Here is a 22,520-nt window from a genome sequence, read left to right as displayed (position 1 = left end):
CAGGGTCCTTCTCTACATTTTCAGAAGGATTATGGAGGAAAATGTTCCATGTACTCTTATTAGCTGTATCAGACACGGTGCCAATATCTACGTCCACCCTGATGATGCACCCGTGTCTCCTTGACCCTAGAAGTCGGTGAGGGCCCCTCTTTGCTTTCCTCCTTGTTTTGCTCCCATAAGAATGAACGCAGTGGAGCAGGTCGAGGTTCTTTCCAGGTGGCCACATGTTCCCCGGGAACTCATGATGCCACAGCATTGAAGGTGGGAGTGGGAACGTGCATGGCTTTACATAAGCAAATGTGGGTTTAATTATTCTCCTATTCGTTGACTAATAACATGACCTTGCCAACGAATCAACAGCTACTTTCTAGTACAACTCACTAGATAGGGCAGTGTCTTCTCTCTGCTTGATGTCACAGAGCTGGACTGCCACTGATGATACTACAGGAAAAGTCATGATGGCATTTTCTAAAGACAGAGTTTTGTTTGGCACAGATATTACAAAGAAGCCACATGATTCTGAGAACCAGGATTTTGCAGAGAACCTGGAACAACCTAGAGCATGACTAGTAGGTGCCCATTGCTGCACATTGATACACGAATCTGGGCCATCTTCCTTTGTATTATATCCGGAATGTACATAAACTATTTTTAGGGAGAGCACAAAAATTCAGAGCCCAGCCCGCAAGAGGGTAAATACAATAAAATGTCTCCCAACCCTCTAGATTACAATCGATCAGGTAGGGCACTCCAACAATATGCTGGGTACATGTATGAACAGACCTGCTATGTAATGGAAGAACTCAAACACGGACGTCTGAAGGTTGCCTTCGCTGTTCATTCTGTTGTCCCAGGAGGAGCCTTTCGTGATGGTGGCAGAGAACATACTTGGGCAGCCCAAACGCTACAAAGGATTCTCCATGGATGTCTTGGATGCACTCGCTAAGACTTTGGGCTTCAAATATGATATTTACCAAGCCCCCGATGGCAGGTATGGTCACCAGCAACACAACACCTCCTGGAATGGGATGATTGGAGAGCTCATCAGCAAGGTAGGTTCTCAAAGCAGACCCACAGGGATAGGAAGAGCCATAGTCTGCCTTTGTGTTGTTAGCTGAACTTGGCCCTAGAGCCCTGAAGCCAGCTAAACAGGTCACACTTACCATAGCACATGCGCACTCTGGTGGAGTTACCATCAGCAGGATTTGCTCTTTACTGGGGATTGTATAAAGGGATTTGCGGTAGTGTGTAATGTATCCGATGGATGGATCCCAGTGCATTTGAGAAAAGAGCGGGATTAGTGTGGGCTGATAGGAGTTGCTGAGGCTTGCTGGGCACTGGCGCATCTGTTCAAAAAAGGGAGGATGCTGATGAATCTCGTAGATGGTAGGAGGAACTTCTCTTGGTGGCGAGGAGGGGGTGAGTGAAACATGGGCAAATGAAAGGAGAGACATGTATGATTTGCTAAGTTAAACAAATCAACAACAATACAAATAGAAACAAAAGTTAAACAGCACGATGCGCACGGAAATCAAGACATGTTCTAATCTTTCCTTCAGAAGAGGTTTCCAGGAGTTGGGATAGGAATTCCGAAGGCGAACCAGATACTATGAAGAATTTAGTATCAGTTCTTTTTCTTACATGGTTCATGGCTATATTGGTCAACTCTCAAATCCTGTCCCTCAAAGAGGGAATCCTTCACCTAGGGCAGAACGCCCCCCATTCATGCAAGCGGAGGCCTGATTCTGATGAGATCATTTGCCTTTCAGAGAGCTGATCTGGCGATCTCAGCTATTACCATCACCCCAGAGAGGGAGAGCGTGGTGGACTTCAGCAAGCGGTACATGGACTACTCAGTGGGAATGCTCATCAAGAAGCCTGAGGAGAGAATCAGCATCTTCTCTCTCTTCGCTCCATTTGACTTTGCCGTGTGGGCCTGTATCGCAGCGGCCATCCCTGTGGTTGGGGTGTTGATATTTGTGTTGAATAGAATTCAGGCCGTGAAGGCTCAGACTACAGGTCAGCCCAGACCGTCCACTGCTGCCACCCTACACAGTGCTATCTGGATTGTCTACGGTACCTTTGTACAGCAAGGTATTTTCTTTGTCTTCTGGTATTTGAGTAACTCTAGGTCTTAAAGTGGGAGCTATTGATGGGCTAGTGGTAGAATTCTTGTCTTCCATGTGTGAGATCCAGGTCAATTTCCTGCCCAGTGTACATCATGCCCTGCCCATCTGTCAGCTGAGGGTCGCATTTTGATCTGATGATGGACAGGTCTTAAGCGGCACTTCCAGAATGAGAGGGTCTAGGGAATAAGGGTTGGTGAGCTGCTCCTGACAACTAGCTAATGATAACCCACGCAAATCACCACCATTTGAGCTACAATTGACCATAGGGTTGGCACATGGCCAGACAACTGTTCATTCTGTTGTTCATGAGGCTTCTGTGAGTCAGAGGGCGACTCAACCTAGGTCAGAAAAGCAATGAGGGTCCTTGAAAAACTTATCCATTAGCAAAGCTTTTAGAGACATTTTTCAAAATTCTTTTAAAGCGGAATGTTATTTAATCTCTTGGAGAGCACTAATATGATGCTGCACCTGATTTCTCTGAGGAAAATTAAAGGACATAACAACAAAGATCTCCACTTCAAGTCCTGACTCTCCACGCTCGATTAAAATTAACTTTGGAGTTCAATTTTGTACTTTCCCCACCACGCCCACCTCACACTGCTTGTTATGCACATGAGCTTATCAAATGAAACCTTAAGTCTTGATGACATTTGAAGTCTTAATGGGAAAAATAATCACAATTGTGTTGCGGTCATGTAAGCAATCTCCCATCTCTTCTTGAGAAACAAGTGCACAGGTCTCTGAGAGGTTTGGATAGCACTTGGTGAGTTACAAGATCGTACAATTTTTACTGGAGTATACAAATTGCAAAGTTCCCAATGTGAGTCTTGGCTCCATTTTCAGTACAGTCATGACTGTGTGTGATTATCTAAGGAGAACAAGCAGTGGGAAGCTTTCTTCTGCTACCACCCAAGGGACCAAGAAAAAAAAATCATTGGCCTGATGGGGACAATGTTCTCTCGTGCAAGCTATATTAACAAACATTTATGGTGCATTTCATTTCTGAGTTTAAAAGAGAGCTACTGAGCCCTTTAGATAGGGGGGTAATTCTGTATTTGCATAATTCAGGAAACTATTTGAATTTGAAATCAGAAAAGACTCTCACATCAGGTTGTAGCCCTATAAGTTCTGATCAATTTGTGTTAGAATTTTCTAGCTGAAAGTTTGGTATTCAGAACTTTATCCTTGGAGTTTTGACAAATTTCATAGTGGAGACTAGTCCTGACTTTTCCATATTTGATTCCTTTATAAAATTGATGGTGCCAGCAGAAAAGTGGGTGAGGGGAGATGTCGGACAGTGAAAGATATGACAAAATAATAATTTGCAAATTATCAAGGGGACATGAGGGGGGCAGAGAGTGGGGAGGGAGAGGGAAAATGAGGAGCTGATGCCAGGGATTTGGGTGGAGAGCAAATGTTTTGAGAATGATGAGGGCAATGAATGTACAAATGTGCTTTACATAGTTGGTGTGTGTGTGGATTGTGCTGAGAGTTGTATGAGCCCCTAATAAAATGATTAAATAATAATAATAATAACAATAAAACAAAAATGTATGGTGTCCTCAGATCCTTTCCCAGAGTTGTAATATTCCTCCCACCGGCTGGCCAGCCTTCTGCTTCTCATGAGCCCTCCATCCCAGCCAACAGGACCAGCCTCAGTGGAAGGAAGAACTCCTCAGTAGGGTGAGCATCAGAGCACGAGCACACAGGTCAACCACCCTTTGCTACCCTCTACAGGTGGAGAGTCTTCCGTGAACTCAATGGCCATGCGGATTGTGATGGGCAGCTGGTGGCTCTTTACCCTTATCGTCTGCTCCTCCTACACAGCCAATCTCGCCGCTTTCCTCACAGTGTCCAGGATGGACAATCCCATAAGGTAAGGGCCATCCCATTCTTGCTTCCAAGTCTAGGGTCATATCACTTCAACAGAGGACAAGGAGAGAATACGAGCATTCCAGGAGCAGCCTGGTGTCCAGGAGAGAGCCTGGAGGGAGACCTGACTCCAAGCCTGGGTGTGCTCCTTGATAACGAGAGAATCTATGGAGACGTGCACAGTGCCTGGAGAGAGAAAAGAGTCTCTGTCTCTCCTTTTGGACTGCATTTCATGCACAATTAAATAAATATGTATATTCATTAACTACCAGTCTCAGAACGTTCAATGCTATTAATGAAACTTATAAATCAAAATATTAAAAATTAACAGATAACGTTTCCTCCAATATTTAAATAGCAATTACAAATTTAGTTAATCAAAATTTTCTAAACATTTAATTAAAATTAATTGAATCCATAAGTCTAATATAGCTTTCAAAATTTTAAATATCTTTAATTACTTTAGAAAGTATTCCAATTATCACAATGCTTAGAAATGTTTTCAATTATGTTTAGAAAATAATGTAATTATTGAAGCCAAAGACTTCACTACTTACATTTTTACAAAATCTAACAATTACAGCATAAAAGAACGAATCTAAAGTAACTCTTCCAGTGCCTTTGTTTCATGATCAGCTTCACATAAACAGTGTAAAGTGGAAGCGCACTTGACTAACGCGGTGCGGGACTTGTGTTTTGCTGTAGTGCATGTCGCCATGAATCTCTTCCGCACTGCATTTCACTGAGTACAATAGAGGCGGCACAGTGACCTCTCCCTCGAGCCCTGGTATATGGTTTCCTGTGTTTCTACTTTCAGTGCTGTCTTTAACCCCTCCCGCTCAGTGCCATGATTCTGATTCCTTAAGTTTCATTCTCTTAGCAATTCTTCCAGACTCGAACTTCTGTGACTCTCAGCGTCGATGTAAGAGTTCAAACTCATTGGCCAGGAAGCAAGATTCAGTATGATGTTGTTAAGTGTTTCTGGTTTTATTTTTGAACTGGAAAATTGGAGATAACTATAGATTTATATACAATTATAAGAAATAATACAGATTGATCCCTTTTACCTTTCATCTGGTTTCCAACAATGGTAGCGTTTTCATGTTACTACCAGAATATTAATATCTTTACAGTTGACAGTCTCCTTCTTCACTTGTTTCTGTGTAGCTGTGCTTGTGTGTGTGTGTGTGTGTGTGTGTGATTGCTTATAGTTTGAGTGCATGCCTTGGTTTTGTGTGTCCACCAAATAAAGATACAGAACATTTCCATCACAATAGAAGAATCCTTTCTATTGTCTTTATATCAGGCAACCCATCTCTACCTTTCCCCCATTGCTATTGCTCCCCGAGTTTTAATCCCTAGACACCACTTGTATGCTCTCCCTTTAAAAATGTGGACATTTCAAATACATCATAAAATGGGATCATCCAGCATACCATACATAATTTGCTTTTCAAACTCAAGATATCCCTGGACATTCATTCAAGTTGTTCCATTTACTTTGAGTTTCTCTCTCTCTCTCTCTCCACCCCCATCCCCTCCACTCTCTAACCTTTCTCCTTTTTCCCCTCCTCTTTTTCATTATGGATCACTTTCCCTGGTAGCATGTTCTATTTCATCTTTCATCCATTGAAGGGCATCTGAGTTATTTTCAGATTTTAACCATTATGAATAAAGCTGCCACGAATCATGTGTATGACTGTTTTATTTTAATTTTTTATGTGGATGACTATTTATGTGAACACAGGTTTTCATTTCTCCGGGACAGATGCCCGAGGGTACAATTTCTCGGTATTATACTGATTGCTCATTGAGCTTTCTGAGAAACTGTCCCCGTTTTCTAGAATGACTGGACCATTTGAAGTTTTTCCAGAGACGTAGGAATGATCTGATTTCATTACATCCTTGCAGTCATTTGGTGTTATCACTGTTTTTAATGTTAACATCCTAATAGACATGCAATAATATGTAATTGTGGCTTTAATTTGCATTTTAACGATGGCAAGTGGCAGTGAACTTCCTTTCGTGTTCTAGTTTGCCTTTTGCATGTAACTTTTGGAGAAGTGCCAGTTCATGTGTTTTCCCCATTTCTGACGGGATGGTTGATTGTTACTGTTGAGTTTGTACATTCTAGATGCTTGTTCTTGATCAGATACGGTATTTGGATATATTTTCTTCCATTTTGGAGATTTTTTTGACCTCTTAACAGAGTTTTTCTCAAGGCAAACATGTGATAAAGTTCAATTTGATTGACAAAAATGTAAAATTCTGCTTTTGGTTTCCAATCTAAAAACTCTTTGACTATCCCTGTATCTTAGAGATTTTCTTTTTCTGCTTTAACGTTACTGAAAATTTAATCATTTCATGGTGGTGGTGATTCAAAGTGTTCTTGATCCAATAGAATGAAATGGTCTACAAAAAATCTGACCCTCCTCCTTTCTATAAGTCCATGACCTGCATTCGTTTTTATATAAAGAGTAGCCATTAGACCAAGGTTCATTTAAATTTTGTTTTTGCCTGTGCATGTCCAATTGCCCCAGCATCCTTTGTTTAAAGGGCTATTTTCCCTTCATGGAATTCCCTTTGCACTTTTGGCCACTCTGGGCTGTCCATTCTGTTATAATGACCTATATGCCTCTGCCTTTGCCTTTATAACAGTGTTCATTACTGCAGCTATCCCTGTGCACCGGGATGACACTAGCAATCGCCATGAGTCAAAATCAAATGGACTGCTATTGTTTTCTAGGAGTCCCTGGGCAGTGCAAATGATTGATCACTCAACTACTAACTAAAAGTTCGGCCAATTGAACTCACCTACAGGTATTTCAGAAGGTTTTGTGCTCTACTGGCAAATGGTCACAGCCATTGGCGTGGAGTGCTGGTCTCCAATGGCATAGATGGGCTCACCACAAGTTACTATGGTGTCAGAAGCAATTGGCTGTGATTTTAATGTAACGTCTAATGATTTATTTCACTTTAATCTCCTTTTCAATATTTTTTTAGCTCTTTGAATTGATGATAGCTAGTAGTGTCTGTACTTTTTGATTTAAATTCTAAAATAAGTTGTCTATGTGTACCACAAACCACTTCTGGCATTTTTATTCAAATCGTATCAAGTGCAGTTTTAACGGCATTAAAATATAAATGCTAACTTGCTAAGATTATATGTTATGAGCGAATGTTGGCTTCTACCAACTTCTCTTTGCAGCATCAGTTAATAAGACATGTGATTTTGATTCATTGCTTTGGTAATGGGGTGCATTACTATCAGTGGATTTTAAATGTAATATGTCGTGGTTAGCGTCATCGGGTCTGTTCAGATTCAGCGATCCATTAGATCCTACAGACAACTGAAAAACTATCTGATCCCAAGCCATCCTCACAATTACTGCTTTTAGGTGCCGTCGTTGCCATCTCCTGCCAATCTGTTTCATTAAGGATTTTCTCCTTTGTGGCTGACTCTTCACTTTTCAAAGTCTTCACCCTACTCCAGTGACTTCCTCATGACAAGTCCTAACTGTGGATACACAGTCTTACGTCCTTTCTGTTTAGACTCATTCCCTCTGTATTTTTAAGACAAATCTGTTTGTTCTTCTAGAAGTATGTGGCACATTTAATATTCTTCTCCAACACCATTAATCAAAGGCATCAATTCTTCCATTTTCCTTATTCATTGTCCAGTGTGTAAAACTATTGGAAATACTATGGCTTGGGTCAGGCACACTTAAGTCCTCAAAAGTAGTATCTTTGATCTTCAATAATTTGAGTAGCTTTTGTGGTAATGGATTCAACAATTTAGATGAAGTATGTATGTTTATTAAAAACACACTTATCAAAATGATTTTTTTCAAATATAATTACAAATAGTCATTTATCTCTGATAGAAATATAATTTGGGTCCAGGCATCTCACTACAAATAAAATTCCAGGCACAGATGACTTACCTGTTGAATTAGATGTAACATTCAAAGAACTAACACTAATCTAAAATTCTTTCAGAAAATAGAGAAAATATTTTTAACTTATGTTATGAATCCAGCATTAACCTGATATCAAAAGCCAAAAACAATTACAAAATGAGAAAAGTACAGATGAACTTTAATACAAAAATCTTCCAGAAAATATTGCAAATTGAATCCAATAGTGCCATTGGAAAAAAATCACTGTCCAGTGAGGTTTTATCCCTGAGATACAAACAGGGGTTAACAGTGGAGGAACAAATCAGTATAATCCACATCATTAACTGAATAAAGGAAGAAGTCATTGCTACCTAATTTGATGCAGAAAATCACCTGACAAAATTCAATCCCCACACACAATAAGAGAAAATTTAAAAACAAATAGTTAATGAACTCATTGATAAAATATTTACTGCTTCCTCTCCAATATTATGAATAACATTGTACTATAATCCTTTGCTTGTACAATTTAAAAATAAAAGAAAGGAAAAATGCCTATAGACTTGAAAACAGGAAGTAAAACCATCTTTATTACCTGAAAACATGATGTTCTATCTAGAAAATCCTTATGCTCTAAGACAATTAAGCATAACAAATGTGCATAGATTGCAGGGTACAAAGTCACTATACAAAAATTTATTGCATTTACATATTAGCACCAGGAACTAAAATAGTGCAATAGTGCTAATATAGCATTGTGCTATATTTTTATATATTATAATATAATAACACACTATTATAGCATATTAATAGGACTAATATAGCACTGCAGTAGTTCTTAGGCATTGGGTTGCTAATTGCAGTAACTGCCAGTTCTTCACAGTAGGAAGATGGGGTTTGCTACTCTTTTAAAGAGTTTGCTCACTCACTCACTCACTCACTCACTCACTCACTCACTCACTCACTCACTCACTCACTCACAGGGAGCCTCTGGACAGGGCAAGATGGCCCTTGTGAATTTCAGAAACTCACTCTATGGAATTAAAAGCCCCAGTCACAGTCAAGGAAAATTAATGACTATGTGGACCTAAAGATGCTGGTTTCAAACTGCTCACCTTGCAGTGAGTAACCCAATGTTTAACCACAACACCACCAGTCTCAGAAACCTACAGGGACAGTTCCACCCTGTCCAATGTTCTGTGAATGAGTGAGTGAATGATACCTCTTAGCAACAACTGAAACACAACTTATTAAGAGTCTTCCATTGAAGTAACACACACACACACAAATTATGAAGAACACATTTTCTAAGACCTATGATTTGTTGAGAAAAAATATAGAATCAAATGAATAGACCACGTCCATCCAGAGTTCATGATTTCAAGACTTAAAAATTTGCTTCCCTGAAAAATTGATCTATAGATTCTGTACAACTCCCATCAAAATTCCAGCAGACTCTTAAAGGGACAGATGACAGGGTTATCGTCTGGAGGCTCTGGAATAACCAAAAGGAATCTGAAAAAGACAAAGCTGAAATGGTAACATTAATTTGAAGACCATAATGAGGACAGTCTTAATGCACCATATTCTGCTTTAAGACCTTTTCAATAGTTAGTCCACGTGGTTTAAAAAAGATTTCCTTTTTACCTACCTTCCAAGTCTGCTCAAATGTCATCCACTAAGAGATGACTTCCTGAGTATGCCTCAACTTAAATTCTTCTCTTTTCCTCTTTTCTGGGCCCCAGTACGTTCCCCCCCTTAGTACCGCATATACTCGAACATAAGCCAAGTTTCTCAGCACATATTTAATGCAGTTTTTGTGGAAAATTAGGTGCCTCAGCTGACATTCGGGTTGGCTTATACTAGAGAATATACGGTAATTATCACACTGTGTGTTATATGTTTACTGTTTATGTAATATGAATCTATTCCTCTTGACAAGAAGCAAAGGAATCCAGAAATTTAGTTTGTTAATGTTCAGCATAATATGTGGCCCCAATACTTAGGTTGAATAAATGGATTAAATACTTAAGGAAAATCTATTCTATTAAAACTATTATTTCTTTTATTGTTGTGTTGAGCATACACACAACAAAACATGCACACATTGAGAACCTTTAATACTTAGAATCATTGATTCTATTACATAGCCCAAGAAAAAAATTTTCTTGGGGTACTGGATTTTAGGCCTGTGTATAGCGTGATTTGGTATGTGCTGATTCAGAAAATTTTACTGGATAGACCGCATCAGCGTTAGTTTCTTAGATATGATATCCCACTCTGTATTCAGCTGTTCTCACTCACGCACTGCCAGTGAGTTATCTCTGACTCACAGTGACCCTACAGGACAGGGTAGAACCACCCCCATGGCTTCCTTGGACTGCGACGCAAAGACCAGGGAGCCGGGAGCCTGGTCGTTCTCCCATGGCGCACCTGGCATTTTCAAACTACTGCCCTTTTGGTCACCCAACTTGTGACCTACTTTACCACCGGGGCTCCTCTTGTCAGCTATGAAGTTCTACTAATTCAGTAATTTATCATTCTAGTTTTAAATATGAGAGGAATTCAGACTCCAATTACATAAGATAAAAAGGGAGACAAGTGTTTGAAAAATCACTCAACACTAAGATACTTCCAAAGGACACTAGTTGGCTATGTGGACCTACCAGTCATAAAGTCACTGGTTTGAGCCCACCAGTCATTATGCAGCCAATAAAAAACGTAAAGATTTGGAAACCTAAAGGGGTAGTTCTTCTCTGTCCTGTAGGGTTATGGGAGTTAGAATTGATTAGGTAGCAGCAGGTTTTTGTTTGAGGCATGGGAGTCTGTGCAAAGCTAGAACACAGAGAAGAATGGAAACGAAATAAATATGGAAAAGAAAAAAAATTGAATGGAACAAAAAACAAAATCCTCACATATATGGAAGATGTGAAGGCATGGTGGAGTGTTGAAATGTAGAACTTCATAATGATTTTCATGAATATTTTGAAGATAATTTGTAATTGATTTATTGGCATATGCTTCAGATATTATACACTTCAGTCCTTATAAGAAGAGTTGTACAATATCTCAGAACATTTTCCTCTTGGACTCCTTGTTGTCATTTGCTGATTTCCCTGCAGCCTCCCTTGCCATGCCCCGATCCAGTACTGTCTCTAGATCCACCCATCCTGGACTTCATGTGCAGAAAATCATAAAAAACAAAACACTCATATGAAGTAAACAAACAAAAATACCCAACAGTAATAACCAGACAAAATAAAGCAAAGCATCAATCAAAGAGATAGCAGGCAATATAAAAACTAAAACAACTTTAAAAATGGAGCAAAAGGGAAATCAAATGAGAGGGTATTACATTTGAATGTAACTCTCTAAAGATTTAACTCTTCCTTCTTTACATTATGCAGAAAACATTTCAGAACATATTCTAGCACATAGAAGTCAATGGATAATCCATGTTAAATGTTTCCAGGGTGAGATTGAGCCTGCACTTCCTTATTAAAAAATGTAAATTCTAAGTTTTCTTTTAAGAGATGCTGTGCCTAAGTGAAGAAGTTGTACCATCTTATAACAAGACTGGAACATTTTAATTGCAATAAAGGAGTTTAAACTCTGATAGACATTTTGGGTTTCAGACCATTTCAATCTCGATTTATTGTATCAAACTCACTGTCAATCTATTGCTTGTACCTTACAGGTACCCCATAGGACATAGTAAAATATCTCTTATAGATTTCCAAGGCTGTAAATCTTTAAGGAAGCAAAAAGTCATTAAAATTTTTATTTATACTGATTTTTAAAATTTTAATAAATCATTTTATTGGGGCTCGTTCAGCTCTTGTAACATCTTGTAACATCCATGTGTCAAACACATGTGTACATACGTTGCCATCATCCTTTCCAAGACATTTTCTTTCTGCTTGAGCCCTTGGGAAGTCTTATCTTTCTCTTGCAGAGTGGCTGGTGGGTTTGAGTGGCTGACTGTGGGCTAACCCCATCAGGGCTACTTATTTCCTGCACAGTAGCTTTTCTTGATGACCCCTTTACAAGATAGCAAATTGGAGCTGCCTGCTATTCATTTCCTAAAAACGGTGAAGCGATACTTGAGGAAAATCCCAAGTTCGTGTAATTTGTGCTGTTCAAGTATATCATTGAATCAAAGGACACCGTGTAAAGTATAACTTGACCTCAATATTTAATACAACACAAAGTTTAAGCAAAGCCAGTGTTCACGTCCTCTTAGGCTAACACTACATTAAAAATAGTTCCCTATCTCAAAAACTAAAGCTGATACCTGGTTTCCACTTTTGGAATTAGCCGGAAAAAAACATCCCAAAGCATGTCTAATGTTTGAATTGCCAAAATGTGTGTTTATCAGAGCCTTTGAGTTGTGTAGCCACTCACATCCTCATTTTCTAAGTTGTTTCTCCCCCATTAATATAAATCCAGTGTCAAAGAAGGTTCCTATGTGATTTCTCAAGTTGTGATGCCGATTTGATCCCATATTGATAGTTATTAAAAGAGTTATTATAATGCTCAAGGAAGTCAACTTTTTATGACTTAGGCTAAACTTTTGATGTAAGGTTAAAGATTATCTCATAGCAATAATTTCAGGGATTAATTCCATCTTCATAGTGCTAAGAAGTCTGAAAACCATGAGAATTCATGCATTTCCCCCTTTGATCAGAAGTCTTCTATTCAAGCTTTTATTAAAATATCCAGTAATAACAGCTGGGCACTATCTAGTTCCTCTGACCTCGTGGTAAAGGCGATTGAGGTTCCTGGAGGCAACTAGCTACATATTCCATACCCTTCTTTTACTGTGGACTCGCCTTCAAAAATCTCTTAAGATTTGCTTTCTTTCGGGCCAATAACGCGTTTGATGCCTCTTAGTCCAATGCCCCTGGTGGTGTAGAAATTACATGTTTGGCTGCTAACTTCAAGGTCAGGAGTTCAAAACCATTAGTTCATCTTCTGAAGAAAAATAAGACTTTCTATTACCATACAAGTTCCCCACAGGAGCAGTTCTACCCCGTCTTTTGAGTCTGCATCAAGTTGAAAGCTTGAGTTTGGCTTTGGTTTTAATGTGATGCATAGTGCTTGGGGTCCTAAAACCTGTGCAGGTGGTCCTACAAGGGACAGCAAGTGGTCTCTATTTGCCTGGAGCAACAGAGGAGATCCATGCTTTTTAGTGTATGGGAGAGTCAGGAAATTGGGACAGGGGAATTTCTCAGGAGGGAAACGAAGGTACTCTCAGTCCTTTCTGAAGATGAATAAGCATCTTTAAGAGGTTTGCTGCATATCTTTGGAAATGCGCCCCCAAGTGCTGGTAAATCATTAATGCAATTCAAAACCACCAGGCATTTGAGGGAGAAATATGAGGCTGTCTGCACCTGTAAAGATTCTTAATCCTGGAAGCACTATACAGAGTATCCACGAGTACGAATACACTTGGTGGCAGTGTGTGTGTGTGTGTGTGTGTGTGTGTGTGTGTGTCTCTTTTGATTCCAAAAGTTATAGATTCTATTTTCCCTTTCTGCTTGGGGAACACTCCAGTTATATCTTTTTGTGATTTTTTAACCCTATCTATCATCTATCTCGTTGATTTATCTACTGTCTATTAATTTTTCATTTTTTATCCTACCATCAAATGCTTATGTCAAGCACACCCTTGGTTGTCTGCTAAAATAAAAAAAATACTGACCAGACACCTTTCTCTAAAGGTCATATTGGGGATCTCCCCATCTTTTGATTTTTGTTTCGGTCATTCTTTTCTTTCTTCCTTGGATCGTGTTTTCATGAGTCCATTAACATGGTGTGAAACGCTATCTGGCAGATATGTACAGTTTCCCACTTGAGTGGGGAGAGTCATGATGAAAAAGCTCAAGGTTCCATCACCATGGTGAGTCGTCCACGTGCACACCCCACTGTGGCACCTCTGTTTTCTCTCATACGTCTGACTCATATAATGTAGCAGGAGTGCTGTAATTCAGGAGAGCAAGCTGGGCTCCAAACATTCCACCATGGTCTGCAACCCCTATGGCAGGGATGCGAGCGGCACTTCTCTCTTACTGCATCTCGGAGAGCAGCATCCAGTGGTTAAAGGCTTGTCAAGCCCACTGAGTGCAAGAGCAGAGAAGATGGGCCATGTTATGGAGCAAAGTGAGAGCTGAGGGAATTACCCGATAATCTTTAAAACCATTGTATCGGGGGCTTTTATAGCTCCGATAACAGCCCACACATCAATTGTATCAAGTGTATTTGTACATATGTTGCCATCATAATTTCCAAAGCATTTTCTACTTGAGCTCTTGGTACAAGCACCTCTTTAACCCCCTCTCTCCCCCATCCTCTCACCAGTGTGAATCCTTGATAAATGATATATTATTATTTAATATCTTACACTGTCCGTTGTCTCCTTTCACCCACATTGCTGGTATTAGTTCCCTTTGGAGGGGGGTATGATGCAATTATTTGACCTCATTAGTAATTAAGGATTGAATGCTAGAAGAAGGGGTAACTCCTACCTCATTTGATCACATATGCCCATCAACCTAGGACTTGCTTTTGTAAGACATATGGATAGAATTTTATCACCAACTATATCCTTTTTGATAGCAACATGAATTATTAATATTTTTGCCCAGATTATATAAACACAATCATGAATTTTAAAAAGTGGAAAAGAAAGTAATTAACTCCAGATCTCTAAAGCAGTCCACTGGATTTCATTTTTAAAGCTTTCTATATTTAATATTTTTAATTTATTTATGTTTACTATTTTCTTCTGGCATTTAGGTGGGCGTTATGTCATAATTCAGGTCAGGTGCATCTCGGTCATGAACTTGACATTATTGATCTTGAGCATTTTAAAGAAGTCTGGTGCAACAGATTTGCCCAGTGAATTTGTCGTTTGATTGATTTCTTGACTGGTGCTTCCATGAACGTGACTTGAGGATCCAAGTAAGATGAAGTCTTTGACAACTTCCACCTTCTCTCCATTAGTCATGTTGTTATCTTTTGGTCTGATAGTGAGAATTCGGGTTTTCTTGACTTTGAGTTGTAGTCCATACTGGAAATTACAGTGCTTGATCTTCTGCACTTCAGGCAAGATGATGTCATCTGCAGACCCCAGGCGACTCATGCCCTTCTCCAACCTTGATGCCTTCTTCTTCTTTATATAGTCCACCTTCTCCGATTACCTGCTCACCAGCCAGGCTGACTAATTATGATGAAAAGATACAGCCCTGACACACACTCTCCCTTGTTTTATGTGACCAACTCCCTCTTGGTCCATGGATATGTACCTCATGAGTATATTATGTGTGTGGAATCTCATTCTTCCAGTGTTGTCTGTAATATGTTATGATCCACACAATTGATTGCTGTTTCATTGTCAACAAAACACAAGTAATGTCTCTCGGTTATTCTCCATTTTTAGCCTAGATTCATCTGCTTTCAGCAATGATATTCTGTGTTCCAAGTCCGCTTCTGAATCTGGTTTAAATTTTTGGCAGCTCCCTGTCAAGTTACTGCTGCAACGATTGTTGAATAATCTTCAGGAAAATTTTACATGCATGTAATATTAGTGATAATGTTTGATACTTTTTACATTCTGTTGGGTTACAAATATGAATTTCTTTCTATAATTGCATCTATAGTCTGGAGAGGAGTAAAATAATAACTATACTTAAAAATAAAATAAATTTAAACTAAGATTACAAGGAATCCAGAATACAAGTTATGAGTGATTATAATATCCAAATAAAATGAGGAGAGTGTTTGGTATAAAAATAGTCTTTTTGTATATAAAGAAAGTTAAACTGATTGCAAGATATAGCAGGTAGTTTAAATGTAGCATTTTGAGCATAATCCCTAAAATAATCACAATAAAAGGAAATAATAAAAGTAAGCACCAAAATTTAAAAGGCAAACTGGATTAGCACTTATCCAGAAGAAAAAAGAGAGAGAAAAACCAAAGGAAAAATCATAACTATAACTAAAAAAGAACTCATCCCTGGAAGACAAAAGGAACAAAGAACCATAAAAATCTCCCAAAGTATGCCACAGGATGGCAAAGTGAACCTGTCCCTGTCAATAATTAAGATGAATGTAAATGGATTAAACATTCCAGCGAAGAGGTAGAGAGTGGCAAAATGGTTTTTTATTTCATTAAAAAAATTTAATGACCCATCCATATACTATCCTATCTGTGAAGGAGACACTTTAGGCACAAACAATGCATGGATTACAAGTGAAAGGGTGAAAACCACATCATTCATAATCTAACTTAAAAATAAAATGGCAAACTATGGGAACAAAGAGTTTACACCATGAAATCAATCAAGCACTGCTGTGAGAGATGAAGAGAGACCTCCACAAATGGGAAAATGATTTGAGCTCATGGATAGGAAAGTACATTCTATGAGAGGTGTAACTTTGCCATTTCGTTACTTGCTTCTTTTCCAGGTCTTACAGGTTTTTCAGCTTTGAGAGATATGCACTATAGTTCTCTCTTAAGAATTCTATCTCATTTTAGTTTTTAGCTTTTCTTTTCTGACAGATTTCTACTTACACAGGATCTGATTTCCATACATTTTAGTGTGTGACACAAGCAATCTACAGATGTGATGCAAACCCAGTCAACATTCCAGTGTTATTCTTACTGAAATGAGGCAGAAAACTAATCCTGAAGTTTATTTGGAAAGGAAAAAGAACTTAAATAGCTGAAGGAATTTTGAAGAACAAAGTATGTTTCACATTTTCTGATATCAGACCACACTATAGCTAAATAATCAAAACATCCTGGTACTAAAATCAAACAAATAAACAAAACAACACACACACACACATATACGCCACCAATCAACCACTCCTTCAATGATACATACAAATAAAAATAGAATTGAGAGCCCAGAAGTAAATCCATGAGTCCATGGACAATCTACTTTCAACAGAGAGATGGTGGTGGTGGGACAGGAAGGAGGCGGGTGGCTAAGTCCATTCAATGTGGAAGGAACATTCTCTTCAACAATGAAAGTAGCAAAATTGAATTTCTCCATGCAGGAAAACCAAGCAGAATTCTTTATTCAAGCCATATATAGAAAGTAATATAAAGTGGATAAGGGACTTAAATGTTAAAGCTAAAAGTATAAAATCCTGTGAAGAAAATATATGGGGAAATGATGGGATCTTTTAAAAATAATATCTTTCAACTATAATGATAAATGCATAAATAACAGAGGAACAACAAGTCAAGTGGGACTTTGCTTTGATGGCACCTAACAACAACCACACAGCAACAACAGAAAAATTAAATACCTATGTTCATCAGAATTATTCATCGAAACACGACAATGACAACCTACACACTGTGGACAAATCTTTAGGAATCCTAGAGCCAAAAGGGTCTACTCTCTCAAAAATAACCAAAAGCTGTTGTTAGGTTCTGTAGAACTGGTTCTGACACACAGTGGACCAAACACTGCCAAGCTCTGAACCATCTTCACAATTGAGAAAATCCCCAACAGAAAGCAATGCTACAATAAGATACCGCACCCAACCTAGTGACATGGCAAGGATTGAAAACACCAAAAACAACAGATGATGCGGCCACGGGAAGATCAGAACTTTAATCTACTATGGGTGTGAATGCAAAGTGATCCATCCACTGTGGAAAACCATGTGAATTATTCCATTAAACTTTAGAAAATGAAAGAAAAATAAAAGAAGTAGAACTACCATATAATCCAGCAATCTCATGCCTAGAAATATACCATGGAGACTTACGTGCAGAGACAGAAATAGACATATGTACACCATTGTTTGTTATAATACCAGTCATAACAGAAACCATTGTAAACAACAAAAATTCCCTTCAGCAGAGGAATGGATTGAAAAATGTGATACATACTCTACTATACTATGAAGTACTACTGAGTTTTAAAGAACAATTAAATCCAGACACATGCTGCAGCATGGATGACCCTTGAAGACGTTGTGCTGAGTGATAAACGTCAGTCACAAAAGAAACATTTGCATAAGTTTGCTGGTATGAAATGACAAAAATGTGTAAGTATATAAAAACTATTAGAAGAGCACATTCCAGATTTCTGTCTGAGTGGTAGAGGCCAAGGCCAGAGGCACCTAATACTGTAGCCCATGAAGACTGTGTGACAGAGAAGGAGGAGCAGTGCTGAAACCATGGCACTGTGTCACAGAGCTGCCGACAGTGTTAGTCCATGGGCTCAGAGGCTAAGGGTCTATGTGACTGAGAAGCTGACGACCAGGGAGAGATTTGCTTGCTGCCTCGAGGAGAGGTGTGGCTGTGGGCCAATGACTAGATCTTTACTGTTTGCTGATCTTGACTTGTGGGAACCTATTGACATCCTGAATAACCCCCCATAATTGTGAATATTGTCTGTGTGCCTGTGTGGCCATTGCGGTGCCTTAGGGAACACAGCATAAAAGTGGGCTGAGCGGTGCCAGAGAAGTAAAGAAGGGTGGAGAACAGAGGAAAAGACCCCTGCCTCTTGACAACAGGGAAGCCAGAGGAGGTCGGCTATGCCCCTCATGCTGTTTACTGCATCACTCAATGCACAAGGGGAGCCTTAACCCAGAATCACTGAGATATAAACATGGGGATTTAGGTGAGATGGCCAGTGTCTTTGATGTGCAATGACTATGGGAACATTTATCCTCAAACAAACTCAGTCAGGTGTTTTAGAAAACAACCAAGATATTTATGGCAAATATAGGAGCATGTAGAGCTTAATGTACCCTATCTTTGTAAATTGAACATCTATTTGATTCTAATGGAAAGAAAATAATTGATGATGCAAGTTTGGGGGAAAGAGAAACTGTTGTATTTAACTTTATTGTGACAGTTGAAAAATAAGAAGAGGGAGTTGGCAGTAAGCTCAGACTAAAACAATATTCCAACATTTCAGAAAAGACAGTATTCTGATGCCCAAGTTATGCTATGGTTCAAGAGGGGAAAGCGTTTAAAATACGGAAATGGTCTGAGGAAGGGCACGCAGGGTGACTTCCAGAAGAACTTCAGAGTCAGGGGACGGGGAGAGGTAGGAGATAGTACACAGGGTAGCAATTCAGTACTTGCATTCCCTAGAAAACACATGTACAGACAGACTAACAGAATAACTGCATCTGGTGAAAAGATAAGTAAATTTGGTGGAGTTGACTTCTGAACTCTAGGTCTGATTTTTAAACAAATATTCTAAGGAAAGAGAAAGCTGGTGCTTAAGGAATATTTTGAGGTGCTAATGACGATAATTGAAACATATCGAAGGCAGCATGAGTTGCCACAAGAACACAAAGATCTATCTGAGAACGAATACAGGTAGAATGCTCCTTAGAAACAAGGTTGGCAAGACTTCATCTCCCGCCTGTTGGACATGTCAGGAGAGATCAGTCCTTGCAGAAGGACATCATGCCTGGTCAATAGAGGAGCCGTGCAAAGGGGGAAGGCCCTTGATAAGATGGACTGACCCAGTGCTGCAACAATGGCCGTAAGCACAGCAACAATGGTCAGGGTGGCACAGGGCCGGGCGGTGTGTCATTCTGCTGCACTTCGGGTGACGGCGAGTCAGAACCGACTTGACTGTGCCGAACACTACCAGTGGATGATAAATTACAGCTACCACATTGCGGCGAAATAAAAAAAAAAATGCATTGTATTTGAACTTTGTACCAACCATGTGGCTTGCTGAGTGTGACATTTTAGATTAGTCTTTCATAAATCTGAGCCTTTTTTTTTCTTGCCTTGATCCACAAAGTTCAATGGTGTGTTGTGTAAGTTAAGTAAATTAAACTCCGTAAAATGCAGCCTGGTGGTAGTACTCAATTGATGCTCAGTATATAAATATGAGTGCTTTTCCTGGGAATCATTTGAAGGCTTGTTCCCTATTCCATTAGAAAACTGTCCTGAGACATTGGCATCATTTGTCGATATGTATGCAAGAACACGGTGATGATACTTACAGGGGGGAGGTTATCAGAATCTTGGAGATGGCTAAACATGTAACTTTTCAAAAATAGTTGACTTTGCAATGTATTTGATTTTACATGCAAGTGAATTTTATGTGCATCCTTGACAAAATTGATGTACAGTTTATTTACACAACTCACAAGGGGGGACATGGCACGTTAGGAGGTAGTACCAGTTTCCCAAGAACAACTCATGATGGATTATGTTAACTTCTTTCAAATGTCTTTTTCTTTTCAATAGTCTCATTAGACTGGCAAGTCGGGATAACTGCGTACACATGGCGTGTCTTGGTTTCAGTAATGTGTTTGATGTTGTTTTTCTCTCATGCCTATTTGTAAGAAGGCAAATGCACTTTTCTTGGACAGCCAAAAGAATGAGCAGCAGTCTTAGAAGCAATAGAACCAGGATGCTCCTCAGAAGTGAGAAAAGAAGACTTTGTCTTGCTTCCTTTGACACAACATTAGGCAAACTCTATCGCTAGTAGAGCCCTGATGGAGTCATGGATTACACTGCTAACCAGAAAATCAGCAGTTGGAGACTGCCTGGAGAGAGAGATGAGGCTTTCGACTCTCATCAATCACAGGGGCAATTGGACCCTGTCCTGTAAAGTCATTATGCGTCAGAATTAGTGAGTGGAACCATCCACGAGATTGATTGACACAATCGTCTCAATCCACTTATACATACCCAATGACCATGAAGGTGGTACAGGGCCGGGCAACACTTTGCTGTGTTATAGACGAAATTTATGCCAGCGCCATCTTAACTCCTGCAAATCACAAATGTAAAGTATATTTGCATTTGGTTAAAAAACTTTCCCAGATTATGAATAAAATATTAGGGTTACAATGGCAGATGGCTGCCCAGATGAGTGGAATACATTTCTTATTTTAATCCTATTATGTTAAAAATTATATTAAGATATCAAAGACCTACTCATTAATTTCACAGATGACATAACATTTGTAGGTCATCTAATATGTTTTATATAGTTTATTATGAAAAAGTATATAATTAAAATCAAACAACGAAAATGAAAGGCTTGCACAAATTGCCTATATATGACTGAATACACCAATGGGTAATTATGTCATGTAAATTTGATCCGTGGCTAATATAATAGGGGTTATTATTATTTTAAACAGGTGTTATTTTAAAATATCTTTCTTATACTTTTGATAAGTAGGTGTTATGCCTCCTGTTGTGTTTAAAGGACCATCTGAAAATCATTTTACATATAGTTTCTCTATTTTTTTTTTTAAATGAAACCTAGGGATGTTGTGCCCACAGGGAAAGAAAGCATAACAAGGTTTTAGGGTGCTTGAAGGGTGGAGGAGAAAAAAGGGAGATGATTTCAAGAAGTCTAGGAAGGAACCCTATCATTTGGAAAATATGTATGAGTATGCAAGAAATTACACAATTCGTTTTGACAGAATTGAACTATGGAACAATATGACCTATACAGTGGTTCCCAAGTTAAATAATTTTAATTTTATCAAATAAAAGGTAATAAAGTAATAGATCAAGGAATGGGTTTGGGGCTTGCACTAAATCCTATCCCCAATTTAAGGACTATCAGTTCGAGCCCACAGGACGATGGCAACGTAGTGACACATGCCAGGGGGACTCTGCAGAATCCAGCCCAGGAGAGTTGCTTAGAAGGAAATTCAACGCTGCTGGGTCGCAGGAGGTGCATCATAAAGATAAGTAGGCGCATATCCACTGGGTTTTGAAGGGCTGTGGGTTTTGGCTTACATCACTGGAAGCCGCCGGGGGCTTGACCTTAGCCCAGCCGCTGTAACTGCTGGAGCCGGGACCATTTGGAGCCCAGCCAATGTATCTGCCGGAGCCCGGGCCATTTGGAGCCTGTAGCAGGGCTTTGTCTAAACACAGCCACAGTTTTCCCCTGCCTGCCTCAGGGCAGGGACAGGACCCTGGCAGCTCCACCAGCAGGGATCAGGGTTCAGCTACATTGTTGCTTCTGTTTATATCTCTGCTCTCTATTCCAACACAGCCGTGGAGGGCTGCACAGGAGCTTTTTCATGTCATGGCCACAGCTTGCGGTGCCTACGTGGTCTGAGCAGGGACTAAACCCAACACCCCACAGCCCAACAGGCAGGGATCAGGGTTCAGCTACACTGCTGCATCTGTTAACATCTCTGCTCTGTGTCCCCCCACTTCTTTGGGGGCTGCTCAGCAGCTTTCTTGCGACTCTTGGGGCTCAGCTGTGGATAGCAGCTGGGGCTTGGGGCAGGGAGTAAGCCCTTGCAGCTCCACAGGCAGGGAGTGGGACTCAGCTACATAGTTGCTTTTGCTTCCCTCACTTCCCTATCTGTTTCTCTATTTTTAAGTTCTTAATATTAACTTAAATTTTGATCGTTTAAATTATACCTTCAGTAGGTGCTTAAATATGAACACCTATTTATAGGCATTTCCTCCTAATGCCCGACATTCCTGCGGCACATGCCTGCTTTGTTCATTTGTTTCTATGTTTTTGGAAGTTAGTTGCCTGGTTGGATTTAAGCTAATATTTTCTACCATGTTATACTTCACGGAAAAGGATGAACAGCTTTAATTTTCTTCTTTTGAATAAGATTAATTTCTTAAAATTTA

The 22,520-nt window shown here is 39.4% G+C and overlaps 1 protein-coding gene across 1 annotated transcript in view; it reads left to right on the top strand.

Annotated features, from left to right (window-relative positions):
* GRID1 (glutamate ionotropic receptor delta type subunit 1) overlaps window positions 1-22,520 on the top strand; it is a 900,473-nt gene that overhangs the window by 764,778 nt on the left and 113,175 nt on the right. Inside the window, exons 10-12 of the mRNA XM_075559162.1 lie at window positions 855-1,052; window positions 1,770-2,094; window positions 3,867-4,005. Coding sequence (XP_075415277.1) covers window positions 855-1,052; window positions 1,770-2,094; window positions 3,867-4,005 — 662 coding nt within the window. The remainder of the gene's footprint in view (window positions 1-854; window positions 1,053-1,769; window positions 2,095-3,866; window positions 4,006-22,520) is intronic.

The sequence above is a fragment of the Tenrec ecaudatus genome, chromosome 10 (assembly GCF_050624435.1).
Source record: "Tenrec ecaudatus isolate mTenEca1 chromosome 10, mTenEca1.hap1, whole genome shotgun sequence".
In the NCBI taxonomy this organism is placed as follows: Eukaryota; Metazoa; Chordata; class Mammalia; order Afrosoricida; family Tenrecidae; genus Tenrec; species Tenrec ecaudatus.
Note: the sequence above shows the minus strand (reverse complement) of the source record. Positions and strands in the feature narration are given on the sequence as shown.